Below are 19,026 nucleotides of genomic sequence, written 5' to 3' on the forward strand. Positions count from 1 at the left end.
AGTTTCTCCTGTAAAATGAAACATGTTTTTGTAGACAATGTTGTTTGACACGGATTTTCCACCTCTCACCCACTGAGAGCTTAATAAATATGTTCAACCTTTTAAGTGCCCGCAAGTTAAAAAGTGATCTTATAAATGAATACCTCGGAAATGGTTGGCTCCTCTATTAATATATGTATAAAGGTTTCTAATTTATTAACTAGATTAATATTATTATTACACAAGATGTAATTCATCGCCTTTCGTAATGAGCACAGCCTTATATTGGCCGAGATCTTTGAATCAAATCCAAACGAGCAATATACGCAGTATTTAATGGAAAGATCACTCCGAAACAATTTATCAAATTATTTTTTATACCTTCCTAGTCGGTTGTTAAATTCAAAATAATACTGCCGTATTTAGTTATCAGAATAGAGCTTTTATAAACAGTTCTAATTTCTAAGTCAGTCAATGCTCTGATGTCACCCCACACATGAATCATTATGAATGGACGTCATTTAATTTTAACAAACGATACTCGTATAAATCGTCCAGGATTTTTCAAATCAATTGGAGTTGGTAACATTTTTTTGCCTATTGTCATTCCATTTGTTTTTTTTTTTAGTTCATTACTGAAACATCACAAAAGCAAATGGCAGTGTGAGTATATTTAAATTAATTTTAGAATTATTATTACGAAGCTTTATGAGAAACAATAATGTGTAAATGAAATGAATTCCACAACTTTTTCAGTTGTAGGTACTGTTTGGAAAATAAAGAGAGATAAACCAAACAAACAAATATGTCATGGAATATCAAGTTTTATGTAAATAATCTAGAAAGCATGAAAGAACTGATTTTAGATAATAATATAAAAATATTTACCTATTTAAATAAAAGTTTATATCTTACTTGGAGAAGATATATAAAAAATAGACACATAAAAGATTATTTTTTAAAAATTATTTATTGGCAATTCTTGATGGAATTCCATTGTAATGATGTAATAACTTATATTTAAGTTATTAATTAAAAACTACTTGAAATACTTCCACATATTTATTTGACCAATTAGCGCTTTCACCCTCTAATGGGCGTCTTCAGATTGGTGAATATTATACAGGTAAGGATAATTTATATAAAACTAAATATTATCTTAAGTGTAGGTACATTTAAAAATAAGTTGAAAAATATACAATATGTAATATTTCAATGGAACAGAGTGAAACAAATTATTGAAACATGTGTTGCTCATTAGAGGGTGAAAGTGCTAATTGGTCAAATAAATAAGTGGAAGTGTACCAAGTATTTTTCAATTAATAACTTATATGTAAATATAAGTTATTACATCATTACATAAAATATTGTTTGAATTTCCTTTTTTTTACGTTTTATGTTAACTTGGATCATTAGGGGCCTCAAAGCTCCAGTTAAGATTAATTTGATATAAAAACATATCCTTCTACCATATTTTGTCAATTCAAACATCCTTGGAAATAATATTGAAACATATATTCAGCGTCGTAGCTAGGGGGCTGGCCTAGCACACTTTGCAGACTTTACAACCTTCTTTTCTCTTTCTCTTCCTAGAAAATAAGTCTTCGGAGGCGCAAAATTCAAATCTTGCCCGGGGCACTCGTTACCCTAGATGCTGCATATATTATGTGACGAAATTAATAAACTTTAGCAATGCTGTTTATGGAGACAAAGGTATACATTGTATGGGCACTCAAAAAGTGAAACAATATCAACCAATTTTGAATTTTGTCACATTATTAAATTACACTAAAATGTCAATACTTATTTTTAATTTAGTAAGATAAGTATAGGTTTTATCGCAACTTTGTTGGTCTAAACTGTAACCAGATAAAAAATTGATACTTAAAGAATATTAAAAAAAAATCTGTCTTTACACATAAATTTATGGAACACTGTAAAAGGTATTCTTGGAGTAGATCCACATATTATATTTACATATAAATAACAAATGCTCATTAAACATATGTACATGTATTTATGCCAATTGGAAAAATTACATCGAAATCTCACATTCAAAGTACAAATTATAAAGTAATAATGTTATGGAATATTAAAATTGTTGAAATGCCACAGGTTTTTAGTTCAAATCACAAATGAATGCAGAAAGCAGCCAGTTCATAATTTTGGAAAAATGAAATATGGATGTTATCGGGTGCAGTAAGGTCGATTCTATGTTCTGCTAAAAACAGCCAGACCGCTTTCATACAAAAAACTGTATTAATCACCTTCGGAAAAAGATGTCGATCACAAAAATGGCATTTTCAATTCGCAGAAAACACCCACAAAACTAGAAAAATTGTATGATACTTTAAAAATATTTTAAACTGGTCAAATATATAATAAGATTCTTGTTTGTAATATTTGAAAAAAAACATATGTATTCATTGCTTATCGTTTGTTAAAGTCAAAAACATTCCAACTATAGTGTAGATTTTATAAATCACTCTTTTCACAAAATGGCTATTATCTCAGTTTCACTTTTCTATGGCTGGCTGCTTTCTGTATGACTACGTTCAAATGTAACTCAGTTCCCCCTTTTTGTAAAATTATTTTGTAAAACATTGAATTTAATTTATTTAAGTAGGTATGTATTGAAAAAATAAACAAAAATATTTTCTTATTCCTAAAGTGTTTGTCACGAAAACTGGTGGAACATGTCATTAATATTAGAATTAATTTTAAGGGCATATTCAAAATACAAAGGGCACAAATATTCAGTCAATTAGAATATTTAACTACGTGTTTTAAATTTTGATATGTAATTGACTTACGCATAGGTTAGGTAAAAAACAAAATTTAAAGAATCAAAAAATTCAGAACTATTTGAAAATAATAAATATACAAAATACTGGCAAAAGCATAGCAAAATATCTATGAATCGCTGCCGGAATTTGTGATTTTAAATTAGAATTCTGCTATGCTAGGTCAGGGAACGTTCTACGGAACTTTGGGAAGCAAATATTTATATTTGAAATTTGTTTAAAGGAGGAAATTTTAAAATATCTGTCACAAATGAACGTTACTATTTAAGGAGTTTAAAAAAATCTATGTAAGATTAGTTAAAATTTCTAATATGTACTTCATAGCTATTAAAACTGTTAGTTGAGCTTAAAAGTACCTCATAAAACATCTTACAATCTAAAGGTTTAAAGAGAACGGCAAACTTCTAGGTATTTTCTGATAAAATTGGTGTTCATCATTTCATATAAGTATTATTCGGAATGGTTGTAAGAAAAAATAGAAAGATTGTCTAAAAAAAGAAATGCCGGATGTTGGCTAAGGCTTTTATAAAAATAATTACAAAATTTAAGACAAGATTAAAATGTTAGGTTTGAAGGATATTAAAATATCTTATAAGCGAAATGGGAATGCTATTAGAGCTAAAATGGTTGTTGTTTTTTGGTAGCTAATTTCATAGGGCCCTGCTGAGCGCGAGCGCTCCGCCGAGCTTCCAACTCTCTCTGCCTCTGAATTTTTCTTTCTTCTCGCTTTCTCTTCATCTCTTCTAATTTGTTAACATTGCCTGTATCTGGAACGAAAAAGAAAATCTCAGTGCAAAAACATTGGCTATTCATAATTATAAAATCAAGACAAAATGAAACTCGAGACATTGCCAGAGTTCGTAAATTCCAAAACTATAAAATATTTATTATAAAAATAAATAATTATTCAAATAAAAATTAATAATCATTTAAATATAAAATTAATTTGAAATCGGGTTGTGGTCCGGTGGCTAGTGTCTCGGACTCATGGACCAAAGGTCCGTGGTTCGAATCCCACTCTACCCCAACTCGATTCCATTTTCTAATAGTGAGTTATTTACAACTCGTTGAAAATGGCCCTCAAAATGAAGTATTTGGAAAAATCATAAGAACGCAAATATTTCTTTTTTAAAAAAAAATAAAAAAACTACGGAAACATTATTAACACTATTTTTACTACCCAAAAAAGAAATGTTTGAATTCCCCATTAAATTATTTAAAAATAATAATAGCAATTATTGTACCTTTTGCAAATTAATATGATACATATCGTCGGTGATATTGCAATATCCAGTAACTACCAGTTGATTTTTTTCGCAGGGGAACCTAAAAAGCGTTCAGTAAATGTTCTCTTAAAGCATCCTGTTAATGTTAGTACTTACAATTTTAATCAACCAAAAATACTGCTAGAATATCAGATAAACTATGATTAATTAGAATATAAATAGAAGTAATTTAAAACTAACGGTTCTTAATTCCTGTAACGAATTTATCGCAGTAAAATGTTTTAATGAAAAAAACAAGTTACACGATATTGCAGTATCACAGACGATATATGGAATTGGTATACAAATTTATTTGTTATAATATATAGATCCAAAGTAAATAAATAACTTGACTCAAATAAAAACATAATGATAACGATTTTAGAAAGTTCTAAAAAAGTTTAAAATACTAAAATAATTGAGAAGAAAATATGCAAGTACAAATCTTCGTCTGTTGAGATTTCTATGTATTTATCTCGATATTATCCCTAGAGAGTTGTATATAATATAAGCCTACAAGGATTTGGACATAGTCAAAACATTGTTAGCACATTATGTTCCAAATTGCATAAAATTTTAATTGAGATTTTATTCATTTTGAATGATTTATTTATATGAGTATCATCTCCTTTGTTGAGAAATAACTGAAAAAAATTGTAGACCTAAATAAAAATCTGAAGTATTACGAGTATAATAGAAAATATTGTAGGTAAAAAAAATCTGTGTTTCTATGTGAGACTCAGGTATCCTTTTTTGAGATTATTTTAGTTTATCATACCTATTTAAACTAATTGATATTAAGGAAAAAGTTATATGCAAAATTCTTTGTTGAAACGGACTTGTCCAATGAAAGAGATTTAAAAAAAGAAGTAAAATGTAATTAACAAATTACAACAGGGATGGAGAATACCTTAAAAAGGGAATATGGAAGTCTAGGCATTTACAGGGCTTATGACTTGTCATTGGCTGGTTTACGTGGCCACTTTACACACTCTGTAACATTCACCATTCTGCCAATGTTTGAACATCCATATTTCTTCAATTCTACCATTTGTTGATTTTAGTGAAGTTAAAGAGCTAAAACCTTTATTGTGAAGAGATTCATCTGACTGAACTCAACTGGTCCAAGAAGAAGTTTGAAAATTGGGAAATTGTTTTCAGGCGTTGCCTAGTATGTGAAATAGTTAAGTCAGATGAATCTCTTCACAACAATAAAGGTTTCAGCTCTTTAATTTCACTAAAATCAACAAATGGTAGAATTGAAGAAATATGGATGTTCAAACATTGGCAGAATGGTGAATGTTACACAGTGTGTAAAGTGGCCACTTAAACCAGCCAATGACAGTTCATAAGCCCTGTAAATGCCTAGACTTCCATATTCCCTTTTTAAGGTATTCTCCATCCCTGTTGTAATTTGTTAATCTTAATGACTCCCGAAGGGGTGAAATCCAGTCTTTTGTCTACAAACATTTGGACAAACTCAAATATTGTAATACAATGTAATTAGTTGAAAATCTATCATCATCATCCCTATTTTGCAAGTAATGGTGTATAGGTTTTGTGTTACAAGAAGGTAAGATGATCAGTCTTAATTTCTAGCCCAGATACTATGAAATATCTCAGTGAAAAAACACATTTGTGATCGTTATAACCAAGTTTTACTGTATACTATAGTATATACTAGAAATTTAAAAAAAAATGCAAAAAAAAAAACCTTTTTCAAAATAAATATTAGATACTTTTACCACATAAATGATGAAATATTTCATGTCAATCATGTTGGGAATCAAATTAAAGACCTATCGCATAGACGAGAAGGACTGTAATTGGGCCTTCTAGCCTGTTGTGGTGCAAAAAAAAAAGCCAAAATCTACTTACTGGCATTAACTTCATCTATGGGCTCAAATTCTCCATCTTCCCAGGCACTAAGTGCGTCTATGGAGTTGCCGTGGCCGGTTGTGTTGGTCGTATTGGCTGTAGAGCTGCTGTTCTCCTTCCCATGGTTAGGGGCACTAGCAGGTGGGTGCTCCGCCCAGTTGGAGTTGGGGGCCCACGTCTCGCTGGGGCTGGACAGAGACGCTGCTGCACTCTGAATACAGAACATGTTCAAGTCAGTATAGGAGAAATACTGGCGCCACAGTTTTTATATTTATAGACTCATAATAACCCTTTGTACTCTTTTTAATTCACTTATAACAAGATCTTGATAAAAAATCTTATTGAACTAGTGTAGAGTTTGTGATTATTGTTATTTTTGGTTTATTAAAGTAAGGTGGTAAAGAAACGAAAATGCACATATTGAAAAAATTATTATTATAGTAAGAGATGCATTCTAATCTGGTAGAAAGAATTGTGAGACTGTAAATCTTGGCAAGGCGTTGGTATTTCTACTACGAGCTAGGTGTAGGCTAGTGTCAGCAGCCCGTAGGTATGAAGACTTCTTCAAAATACTGTCGGCTGACAGTGGGGACTAGCGAGGGTTGTAAATCCGCTTGTGGATTCGGCAGAGTCTGGGAAATTCTAGGGAAAATCTGGAGGCCAAGTGGCAGTCGGACGGAGCAGAGTTAAGAGTACTGTTTTGACCAATGTTTTACTTCTTCTACTCCTTTTTCATTTCAATGACAATTCATTACCGGTTCTTCTTCAAGCGTGCCCCACTCTTCGTTGTCCCAGCCGTCAGCCTCGCTGAGCGCCTCCAGAGGGGCTCCAGGGGGCGCGCTCAAGGGGCCGGGGGCGGCGGGCGCTGTACCTCCCAGCTCCCCCCACTGCCCCCCCATGTCCCAGTGCTCGGGATCGTAGTCCGAGGCGGACTCGCTTCGCTCCAGCGAGGTCATAGACGTAACGGAGGACGTAGTGGTGGACATGCTGCTCGATGAAGGTTGCTCTGAAACAAACATTTAGTTGAAATATACTTGATGACATTAATGTCTTTGGAGACTTAAGCGTTTTAAAAGGACGGTTTTACAAAAGACATAAGTGGTTGAAATAAAGACATTGTATTATAAAGACACTAAATGATGACTATGACTGCCCCCAGCACGAGATATATAAATTAAATCCTGATACCAAATTAGGCGATCATAACTGGAAGCTGTATTGGAATTGAACGAGACTGTTGAAGTTTGGGTATTCTAACATTTTACCAAGTTTTTTGCCATGAAAAGACGAATACCAAATGATAAATTGAGTGTTTAAAAAAATGAAACTACCTTAAAAAAACCCTTATAAATAATAAATAAATAAATTAAAGTTCAGTACCATTACTAATCTAATAACATATGCAGTGGTACCTAAGGAAGCAGGTTTGGACATGAGCTTTGGAGTGCCTCCCTGGTGGGGACGGCCCGCCGTGTCAGAGTGGCTGCGGTAGAATTTGGCGGCTACGGCCGTCACGGCCCAGCCCGCCCATGTGGCCGCCGCATTACTCAGGGATGGGGTGGCCGTGTGGACGTCTGCCTCTGGAAAATACAACAAATTATAGAATTATAACTAAATGTATTCAATTAAACACTTTGTTTTAAGACCACTTGAAATTATTTTGAACCTTTTGTTGTAGTTATAAACTGGGTTTATAATAACATCTGCAGAAGGAAGGGTCTGCGCTTTCCAAAATTAGAAGTGCTTCAAAACAAACTCAATATTCCACAAAGTTAATGCTGATTCAATAACAATTATAATATTTTTCCCATTTAAAACTAGCTTGACAATGAAGAAGATATACCCATGTCCTCCTTGAGGCTGGGATCCTCGGACACCTTCTCCAGCTTGCCGAGGAAGCCGCGCACGGTGCGGAACACCGAGTCGCGCACCTGGCGCTCCGTGTCCAGGGCCAGCGGGCAAAGCGCGGGAAGCACGCGCCGAGCGACGTCGGCCAGCAGGAAGTATTGCTGGGTGGCAGCCAGGGCGAGCACTCCGGCCTGGCGCGCGGGAGGGAAGGGGTCCCGCGTGGCGCGCACAAAGGCGGAGATCAGCACCTTCTGCCGGATCTGCGGGTGCAGGTGCGGCGCTATCTTGCCCAGGCACACCGTCGTGTTAGTTCTGTCAACAGTAAAATATTATTCTTTCGTAGGTACACCAAAAGAACACGCTAAGTAAATAAAATTTAGAAAATAACTGGGATAGGAGCTCTTTTGCATAAACAAGCAAAATCCAGAAATAAATCTTTCATTGTATACTTTATTATTACGAAATGAAAAAACTTTGTTTTCAGTAAAGTTTGTTAGTGAAATAAAAGACGAGTCAATATACAACGGAACCTCTTTTTACACGGGAGATATATTCTACGTATTACCATGAAAAAAAAACCACACAAAAAAGGGACAATCGTGGATGGGTTTCCTTGTATAAAAATCATTTCGTGATTTAGAATTGTTTTATTTAAAAACATGACTGCAAAATACCTAGATAGCAACAAACATTATTTTCTTTCACAATTCCCTTGCCCGTACCTCTCTGAGCCTAGTAAGTAAAAGAGCGATTTAGGGAATTCCAAAAATGAATAGCATAATAATTATTAATATTACTATTACGCATTTTTAAGGAAATGTGAATTTTTTTTAGTCAATTTCATTTTCGTTATTTAGATAACGTGTGAAAAGAGATTCCGGTGAACACAAATTTATAGAATAAAATATCATTTGACTTTTATTTCCATGATAAATAATTTGTTTTCGGTGTTACTGATCTAACCTAACTATGACTGCCCCCCGCATGAGATGTATCAATTAAATCCCAGCACAAATTCACGGGGTTATAATTGGAAGCTCTATTGTTCCCAATTCCACCTCAATCTTAGGAAAAACTTCCTTTCCAGCAGGGTGTTTCAGACTGCAATAAATTGCTAAGTCTAGTTGTCCATTCCATTTCGGTCAACCAGTTCAAAAACCTTTTGGACGCTTTTTTGAAGGAAGAAGAACGGAGACAAAAAGCAGTACACGAGATATAGGCGCATCAGCAAAGGCTGCCTGCCTATAACGAATAATAATAATAAATAGCTTTGTCTTCAAAAGTGTAAAAAATTATAATAATCTCCCCAATGAACTAAAAACTATTAAAAATAACATATCAATAAATAAATTTAATGTAAATCTTAAGAAATTTTTTGAACACATGTAAAAACTTTAATTAGTACGAATGTATTATTGTTTTATGTTTTTCTTTATATATCCTATGTTTTTATTTTGTTTGTCATGTACTCGTATATTTAAAATTATATAAACTCTTATAAATAAACAACTACAACAGTGTAAGTCAGTGTAAAGCACAAGAGTTAGTCTCTTTTTTTGGAGAGTTACAGTGATAACATTTACTACATGTCTAAAGTAGATCTGTATAGAATTTTTAAATACATGTATGAAATTTATTAATAATTTTTTTAAATTAAAATTAAAAACTTAGCCAGTTTAGTGACATAAGAGGGTTAACACATTCTCGTTTTCGTGCTCGGAGGGCTGGATAGCACGTAAAGACGCGTGCCTTTTTACGCGCTTTATGCGTTAAGGTCAAGTATTCTGAACTATTTTAGAAATATGCTTTGAGAACCTAGTTTTGTTTATTTTATTTTATTGATATTGATAAAATAACAAGTCGAAACAGAGTTTGATTCGCAAAGTGTATTCCTTGTTAATTGAGAGGAAGAAGCGTTCTTCTTCCGGAAGGAAGAGGTGATCATTGTTCGATATATTATAAAATAAGAAGATATTACCTAATGCCGCCTTGGTCATCCTTAGATTGTAATCTGGCAAAATGTCTCAGAACCTCAACGTTTAAATTGTTGTAGTTTAACTTCGGCGCTAAGTGGATTATGGACTTCACAGTTTGTTCTCTAATTATCGGATTAGTATCCAGGAAACCATTTACTACTTGTGGAAATATTTGATCATTTACCTGTAAAACAATAATAAACAGCTTAGAAACCAATAATATTTTCTTGCTTTAATTTGGTCATTTTTAGCCATGGTTTTATATTTCGATACAATTATTAACGTCGATACGTACCGTTCCATTTTGTATGTGAGAAATAAATAGATCTAACTGCTGTAACAATCTCGATCGAGTAGTTCTGTCATTAGAGGCGAAGAGCTTTACAACACACGGAACAATTTGCTTCTGGTAATCAGCATCATTTAGAAGTCTACCAAGCTGAAAAAAATATTAAAATCGTTATTCAAAGAATTAAAAAAATATTATCATCATCATGACCCTATCCGGACCTGATGGCGAACGGAGCGCTGCACTAGCAAACTAGACTAGATGCAACATATACATGAAAGTAAGGTGATCAGTCTTACGCTTCAGGTGCTAGTTCGGGGGCAGTGGAATATTGCAGTGTAAAACCATAAAGAGATAAAGCTACAGCAAGTATACCTTAAACATTGGAGAAAGCACAGCACTCCCCGCGTCACCATATTGAAATGCAGTCAATAGTTGTGGTAATATTTTATGTGTACAGACACCTTCGGGAAAGTTATCCAACTGTCCACTTAAATTGGAGAAAAATCTACTTTTTTCAACTTTATCTTTTATTTGTATTTCCTCTAGGAATAACAAAGTATCCACTAAATCATTTTTAAAATATCCTCCTGGCTTTCGGCATCTGAAATCATGAAAAAAGTTAACATTAGTTAAATTAAAGTATGAGGAAAACAAATTATAATTTAAAATATTCATAAAGGTTAAGATAAAATTACCGCTACCAAAATTTGATGTCTGAGTTAAGGTTACCATTGCTTTCCACCAGAAGGACAATTGCTGACCTCACTCTGAAGCACAAAGTGATATGCACCATAATAGATTGCCCAAAATTACTGTCCCAGATAAACTTTCGTTTACCCACAAGGACCACCAGACTCCGACACATGTTCCAGTGTGAGTACAATAGGACAAACTTCACCCACCATTCTCCCCTCCCCTGGTGAGCATCCACAGAACAGCTAATAATTATGCTGAGCTGTTGGACTTGCTCCACACCGCTCCCGCTGCAATTAAATTAGCTACCCTTTCCATTGAACAGCCATCCCCTCAATTCTCCTCTTTTTTGATTTCTATTCGTCTTTACTTTATTTCCTTTTTCTTTTAAAAAATATAATTATTAACATATTAGTGGAATAATTATGATTCTATTTCATGTCAATTGCTATAGTACTTTATGTAATATTGTAAGAGGGGCGTTTATATAATGAATAAATTATAATTGTTGACTTTAATCAATTGTAAATGTGAATACCTTGTAATAATATCCGCTGGATTTGGTCTAGATGCAGGATTAGCACTAACTAGTTCACAGTACAAGGAACTTAATTGTTTTGGGAGAGATTCCAACATTTTTAAACTAGATTGTTTGGTCAGTGGGCCGTTAAATACTTCCCAAATAAGGCAGCCGAGTCCCCACATATCTGTAGAACTGAAGAAAATAAACAAGAGTTATTCAGATCGCACTATGATGATTATATTATTCATATTTTCTTTTATCTTGGAATACGGACAGGTCTAGTCAGTTTTTAAAAATATTTAGAATAATGTTGGTGTTATGCTAAGATGAATAATTATGTGTAAAATATTATGTATTTACAAAAATTGGTGATAAATTTGCGTTAAAAAATGTAGAAAAAAATCAATGGGCTATTTAATGTGTTATATTTGACATTTCTTTGAATTTTCTATGTCATATTCCCATACATATTTTATTCACATTCTTTTTAACCTTATAAACATACTATAAGGTCAAGTTATGTTATGTCTTGTCTGGTTAGTACGAGTATAGTCATCATGTGCTTGTTGATTTTTAATTTGTCTCTGATATAATTTTTCAAGTAGTCAGGTAAGTCATCGTAGTGTTTAAGTTCATTGCATAGTATTTTCGACTGTCCTGCATTTGTGTATGTCAACATTTTTGGGTAACTGTTATGTCATTGTCTTGTATGTTTCCCAATGCAATTTGGTGTATAATTTTTAGCGTCCCAATTTTCATCAAGTATTTTATATCAAACTGGCATATTTTTTCGTACAGTACAGTCGTAGGAGTAAAGTAGGGTAAGTTGTATATCAGTTTAATGAGTTTATTTATTGTCTTTGTATTCTTGTTATGTCTGTCTTGATACCGGTTCAACCGACAGATCATTGACACATTATGGGACATATTTAATTAATACTCTAAATTTTACATCTATAATCGTATTAGGTTAGGAATTTCATTATATAAGAGTGAAAAAAAAAAGGAAATCAATATTGTTTGCTATCCTTTGTTTATTTAAACATTGTTACGGCATTTCCAGAAAGGGTTTTTTTTGTTTTTATATTTTTTTGCTTTTTTACAATAAATGTTACAAATACAAAATACACCATCACATCAGCAAACAAAAAAAAAACAAAAAAGCATAGCTTGTGTGTGGTATAAATTTAAAAAAATCTTAAAAGGCTACTGGAAAAATACAAAAGATATTAAAACAATTAAAAAGTGTTGATATTGAAAAAAAATGTTAGTTTTTAAAAATGGAAAAAAAAACTAATTTAATCCATAATTTTAATATTTAAGGAACGCATTGAAAAGTTTGGAGTTATGAAAAATTAGTGTCTTTGAGTGAGTCTTGATTTATATGGAATTTTACCTAGGATGTACCGCCGCTGTTGAAAAATAAGTGGTTTGAGTGATTAATGACAATATTAGTGAGACTTAAAAACTGTACATGAGATATAAAGATATTTGGTTTACCATTTGGTTACAGCTTTGAGTTTCATGGGGTCATTTTTTTCAGGTGGATCGTATATGTCCAGCGCAGGTAGGATTTTCACGGCAAGCGGTGGCCCTCCTTCCTGGTTATATTGAGACAGGAACTCGAACCCCCCCAACTTCCACTCCCCGGATACGGTGACAAACACGGAGAATATCGACACATTGTTGTGCCGCAAATTCCCATCGTTCGTCAAGAATGACAATGCTCTCTGCAAAATTAAAAATTAGAATACCTTGAACTTTTGTAACAAATGGAAGAATCAATAATATTGAATATAGGCCACCACCATGCTCCTGTTTACACCTAGTGGTGCATAGGGCACTGCGTCGCTACACCAAATGCCGCGAATCACGATCATCTGTCCGAGAACATGAAATATGGCAGTATAGAACCACATTTTAATCAATATTTTATGTTGACTTTCCCAGGAATCAAACCCGAGACCTGAAGCAGGGTAGGTGAACGCCTCGACCCGACCGCTATCGCAATAAGGCGGACTTATCTCCGCTCAATTTATTTTTCAGTATTTTTACCTGAAAGTAGACACTGATTAAAAAAAACTTATATAGGATTCTGAAAGAGAGGGCAGGTAACCCTCCTACAACTGGGTAGATAGATTCCTATAAAATGCCGTGTTACGTGAGACTCAGACAAATAAATATCATATTTAGATTTATTATTATATCAGGGTCAGAGTAAAAAATAACTTTGAATTTGTTAAATCTTGATTTAATAATTTTCTCCATCATCGCTGCTCGATATAACTAAACATAAACGTAAACGTTTTTTTGGTTAAATGATAACATCGTCTTTACTCATTAAATCTTTTAAAGTCAGCGATTTTTGTTTGATCGCATTTCCCAAAAGATCGCTGTAGATTTTCTGGTATGGAAGCGGCCACTTTTCCAGGGCAACCATTTGAATTGTCCGCTTCAGCGGATAGGTCTGCATTTAAAAAATATAATTCTAGATTTATTGCCTTTCTGCAATTTTTTTAAAGTTAATTATTTTATTTCACAATCTTCATCACTTTTCTTTTCTTCGAAATCGATTTGAACATCTGAAGTCACTGCCAGCAAATCTGCAACGAAGTTCTGAAAGCTCGTATCGTCAAAACCATCACCCGCGATTATTCTGCTAGTTGAAATATGTCAAAAACTTAATTTTTTTATGATAAACATACATCACAACAGTGTTGTAGGAGGGTTTTGCCAAAATTTTAATAGCGTTGGAGCGAAACCGTGTTATAGGAGAGTTACCTGTAATATCTTTAAGTAAACATCTCACGACAACCTTGTCAGGATTCAAACACAGAATTTCATAAATAGTAACAAAGCGCAATGACAATTACACTATGAGGCAGACAATTTCATCATCTTTTCGTATCCACACCCAGTGGTGCATAGGGCATTGCATCGGTTCACCAAATCCAGTTTGTTTTGATCATCAACATATAGGTAAGGTGGTCAGTATTACGCTTCAAGTGCCAGTCCATGGCGGTCAAATGATGTAGTGAACCACATTAAAAATAAATATTTCATGTTTACTCTGCACGGAATCAAATCCGTAATCAAGACACGAAAAAAAATACAGACAATATAAAGTGTGTATTAAAAATCGAAGGAAAATTTTTGAAGCATTTTTAAAAGAAATTTTTGAAGTTTTCGCATGTTCTAACTTAGAGAAGGTCGTACGTTTGTTAGATAGGATTCAAAATGACAATTAGGTGTAAACGTATGTTGATAAAAGGGGCTGTAAACTTACGGTAATTTGGAAGAGTCCCCAGGCTAAATATAGATCTTTCTGTTGCCCTTCCAAGGGAAGCTGGTTCAGGTATACAGACAGAGGTTCGACAGCTTCTGTGGCTATATAAAGGACTTTATCACTCTCACAACTGTCGAGGAAATGCATCAGACTGGGATGGCGAAGAGTTTTCAGTTTTTTGAGAGCAGATTTGGCGACTTCTAGCTGGGTCTCGGAGCTTTTTTGGATGTCGAATAAAAATACGGAAACCTCTTCTTGAGTACCTCGTTTTTTACCCTTATGCAAACTCCAAACACTTTTGTCGTTCAGACCCTGCACTGGTTCGCCTATTTCGTAGGGAAAATCCTTGGTAGGATCGCGAGAGAAAAAGGACCACATTTTAAATGTTTTTTTGATAATTTTTAATGAGTAGTTAATTAATGGAAATTAAAGCAAGCATTGTTCACATAGTAATATTTTCACGCACACATCGTAATCAACCGAATAAAAGAACTGAACATTTTGAGAATGAGAAAATGAGGCACAAATATTTCGAAATAAGTCAATATTCCGAATATCATCTAACAATAATTCGTAACATAATGCAATTCGTGCAATCGTTGGCACTTGGCACTTTTGACAGCTCTTGACGTTCTACACATAGACCAAAGATGTTCTACGGTGTTTTTCAGTTTTCAGTATGGTCTATTAAAAAAATTAAATGCGCGAATCGAAAATAAATATTTTACTACCTACTCAACTCTAATTTGAATCTAAACTCTGGTCGGTTTTTGTTTATGATTTACAAATGTCAAATTAAATGAAAAACTAACCTAAATATTCGTATTTTTCTTGTAGTTTATTCGACTTTATTATTGTAGGTTGTATTAATTCCGTTGGCTTGATATCATTTTCTAATACTCCTTACCACCAGCCATGTCTAAATCTGTGGCTAGACTAAAGAATATGAAGAAAACGACGGAAAAGATCGACCACTCGTCCAGATTGAGAACGCATATTCCTGCTGGGCTTGCGTCCGCTGCTCCGCCTTTAGGAACTCAACTCGGACAGGTTATTACTTAATTGCAATGTTATAATTGTATTATTTTAATGAAAGTACTGCTGTATAGACATACTTAGCAGCTTTTCCAACAGGCATATAAGTGTGTATATTTTATTCAGCATTTGAATACATTCATAGTCTATTCTGAAGGCAGCTATTTGTAAGTTCCCGTATCGAAGCCTGCACCAGTGTTGGAAAGGCACCAACAAGTTGGACCAATTGGATCAGTAGGTACTGCGAGAGGCTCTTCAGTAAAGGTAGCCATCCACCTAACGGAGCTCTATGTTTTTATTGGATTTTCAAATATTTTATGGACTTATTTCTTCACGTTAACAAAGTGGTTATAATTTCAATCTTTATTTTTTTCAGCGCAACATCAACATTCAGGCGTTCTGTAAAGATTTTAATGAGATTACAGCCAACATGAAGCTGGGTATTCCATTACCAACCCGAGTGTCAATCAATCCCGATCGTACCCATTCTATAGAAATCCATCAACCGCCAACTTCATTTTTACTAAAACAAGCGGCAGGAGTCCTCAAAGGGGCCATGACACCGGGTGAGAGCTTTTCTGTAAAGAAATCTTTATATGGAAGGTATACTGACTAAAGTATGGAGGTGTAATCTGTACCGATTATAAAGGTGCCCATTCATAGAAGTTTCCTAGTGTTGCCACACTCAGTTTAATTCTTTCACTGCTGAATATATTTTTCGTGATTTTTCTGCTAGAATTTTGATAAAAAATTACTTAGGAAGATTGATATTTATTTAAAAGATGTCAAATGTTATGAAATACTAAAACTGTAACTATGTCATCATCATCAGTGGCGCTACAGCCCGTTGTGGGCCCTGGTCTCCTCCAGAATCTGTCTTCATTCCTCCTTGCACCCTGCGGCTCTTCTCCAGTTCGTCAGGCCAATCGCTCCAATGTCACTTTCCACGTTATCCAGCCATCTTAATTTTGGTCTGCCTTCCGGAGTGGTATAAAGAATCTTTTTTGGGGTACGGTTATCAATATGATATAAAATATGGTTTATGATATAAAACGGTAACTAAGTCACTTATATTTAAAATAAAGGCTCTGCAATATTGATTCTACAGTCCCTGACAGCAGATCTCTTTCATCGGTCCGACATCAATAAAAAATAACATTTTCACAGTTGTTAAAATAGAATCAGAAATTTTAAGTGGGAGTTTTGCATTTCATAAAACGAAACAAGCCAGACTATAGCCGATGGAACAGTAGGCATCATCCCTTGGTACATACACATGTGAATCGTACGTCTACCAGGAATTAGCAACTAGCCCTGCAGACACAGCCCCAGTTGTTAGCTACATGTTTGCAGTTACCGGGCAGAGAAAACCAGACGCCGGACTATTTACAATAGTTACCCTTTGGACGTCAGTCATCGCTTTTTTTATTTAAAAAAAAAAAAAACTTTTTGTACATAATGTTAATTGTACATTGGCGGGCTTATTGCCAAATGACAATTTCTTCCAACCAACCAATCTTATCTTGTTAACAATATATGTTACAATAGTGCTTACTTTGTTTAGATGTTTGTTTACTTATTATCGTGAACACTAGACAAACTTACTACTCTGCTCAATGTATATTTTTTATTGAAGTTTCACTCGTCCATGCGCTTTGTAGCGGCAAGACATTTGTCAATCTAGCTTTTGCTCGTAATCCATCAACCATCAAATGATTATTTTTGATTCATTAATACTTCTGGAATCTAGCCCGTATTTGTAAACTTTAAAAAAAACACTGGAAAAGAAAATTTTTAAATTATGTAAAAGATTTCATACTGACGACGTCCTCTGTATCTGAAAGACGTGCTGTAATCTAGTTCCTATCATAACTGAAAATGAGAAATTAGAATCCCAACCATCCACGTGCTCTGTAGCTCCAAGACGTGTCGGGATACTGACTGTACGGTGCCCTTGAGGTGATTTTCACAAAGATGGCGCTACATAAAATTCTCAAATAATTTCAACAATCAACAGGTCCGTTTTCTGAAAAAAATTAATCCTCTTTCACAAAATCTATCGAGGCAAGTTCAGCCTCTATGAAGTTTTTCGGATAAATAAGTTGCTGAAGGTTTTTTGCCGCCCAAAGTCACCCCAGCCTCCGCGATCCTTTTCAACCTTAAAGTATCTACTCATTTGTAGTCAGTACGTCATGGAAGATTTTTGTTAGTTAATAGCGTTGCTGCAGTGCACAAGTTTTAATTGGGACATTATATATTTTGCCGTTACAGAGGCCACAATCGGGTGACAGTTTCGATAAATCGGGAGGGATGGCAACCGTAGATAAATGTGGGTGCAATGTGCATAGATCGATGACACACACATGCACCAAATGATTTTATTAGAAATCCATAGCGTTGACCGAAGAAGTAACTTAGCATTTTCTATTTAACACAATATATTATACAGTAAAAAACCAACATTATTGCATACAGGACGTTAACTTAATAACTTTCTTTTGTCGAACTCCAAATCAACAACAAACAAAATCTTACAACTATAGACGTAAGTGTAAGCATAATACTTAAATAAAATGTAAATTTTTTACTTTTAGCTAATGAAGTTTGTGGTAAGGTTACCCTGAAGCATGTTTATGAAATAGCTGCCATAAAAATTAAGGACCCACCCAATAGGGATCGCGATCTAAAGGAAATGTGCAACCTGGTCATAGGCACTGCTAGAACATGTGGAATTCAAATTGTCAGAGATCTTGATGCCGAGGTACATTCTCTTCTCGATATTCTGTCAAAATGTGTATTTTTATTATATGAGTGTTATGACTCGACTACCCCCGTGTAAAAATCCTGACAAAGGAAATCGAGTGGTTATTAGTCTGCCTTGTGATTAATTAGAGCTTTTTTCAGGATTATGCAAAATTTTTGGAAGAACGAAAGGTGGTTTTAGCAGAACAGAGAAAAGTTTTGGATGAGATTAGAGAAGCCAAAATGTTAAGAACAGCATAACTCAAAAAGGGAATTATTATTACTGTGTAGTTTTATTATGTATGTAAAATAGAATAATAAAGTTGTTACAACAAAAGATAATTTATGTTTATTTTATTTCTTCGCTTATTTAAAGTTCTGTATTATGATATTCCTATGCGTTCAATAGTAAAAGACAAATGTGATGTTTTCAATGATGTGATCGTCTTTGATTACTGAAAATGTTTAGAAAATCATTAGCTTTTATTTATTTACATATAAAATCATAAACAAAATTATTGTGATAATATACATTAGTTTAAAAAAAAAAAACAATATTTAGATTTTGAAAATTATTTTTATCTATCATTACAAAAATTGTTTAAGAATAAATAAATAAATTGCTCTTTTAGTACAAATTAAAGTAAAACAAATTGATCACAAAGGGGAAGTTAACCAACCGCACTAAACTGTTATTTTTTTAAC

General features: G+C 33.8%; 2 protein-coding genes across 2 annotated transcripts; one reads left to right on the plus strand and one right to left on the minus strand.

The window, feature by feature from the left end:
* Positions 1 to 1,979: 1,979 nt before the first annotated feature.
* Positions 1,980 to 15,452, minus strand: yata (N-terminal kinase-like protein yata). The gene is made up of 11 exons (XM_088232957.1): positions 14,545 to 15,452; positions 12,759 to 12,988; positions 11,274 to 11,450; positions 10,415 to 10,643; positions 10,046 to 10,189; positions 9,753 to 9,934; positions 7,770 to 8,086; positions 7,339 to 7,506; positions 6,682 to 6,932; positions 5,927 to 6,137; positions 1,980 to 3,550 (listed from the first exon to the last, which is right to left on the minus strand). Exons 1-11 carry the CDS (start codon positions 14,920 to 14,922, stop codon positions 3,402 to 3,404), a joined length of 2,436 nt encoding a protein of 811 aa, XP_088089083.1. The 5' UTR covers positions 14,923 to 15,452; the 3' UTR covers positions 1,980 to 3,401.
* Positions 15,404 to 18,663, plus strand: mRpL11 (mitochondrial ribosomal protein L11). The gene is made up of 4 exons (XM_088233068.1): positions 15,404 to 15,594; positions 15,956 to 16,145; positions 18,174 to 18,340; positions 18,484 to 18,663. Exons 1-4 carry the CDS (start codon positions 15,460 to 15,462, stop codon positions 18,580 to 18,582), a joined length of 591 nt encoding a protein of 196 aa, XP_088089194.1. The 5' UTR covers positions 15,404 to 15,459; the 3' UTR covers positions 18,583 to 18,663.
* The last annotated feature ends 363 nt before the right edge of the window (positions 18,664 to 19,026 follow it).

The sequence above is a fragment of the Micrasema longulum genome, unplaced genomic scaffold (genome assembly GCF_059751315.1).
Source record: "Micrasema longulum isolate JH-2025_06_02 unplaced genomic scaffold, ASM5975131v1 h1tg000008l, whole genome shotgun sequence".
NCBI lineage: Eukaryota > Metazoa > Arthropoda > Insecta > Trichoptera > Brachycentridae > Micrasema > Micrasema longulum.

Coding starts and splice junctions, on each gene's coding strand:
- yata (XM_088232957.1), bottom strand. CDS start 14,922: ATGTGGTCCTTTTTCTCTCGCGATCCTACCAAGGATTTTCCCTACGAA. Junction 6,933..7,338: donor GTCCAAACCTGCTTCCTTAG/GTACCACTGCAT, acceptor TGTTTGTTTCAG/AGCAACCTTCATCGAGCAGC. Junction 6,138..6,681: donor GCACGCTTGAAGAAGAACCG/GTAATGAATTGT, acceptor TTCTGTATTCAG/AGTGCAGCAGCGTCTCTGTC.
- mRpL11 (XM_088233068.1), top strand. CDS start 15,460: ATGTCTAAATCTGTGGCTAGACTAAAGAATATGAAGAAAACGACGGAA. Junction 15,595..15,955: donor TAGGAACTCAACTCGGACAG/GTTATTACTTAA, acceptor TATTTTTTTCAG/CGCAACATCAACATTCAGGC. Junction 16,146..18,173: donor CAAAGGGGCCATGACACCGG/GTGAGAGCTTTT, acceptor TTTTACTTTTAG/CTAATGAAGTTTGTGGTAAG.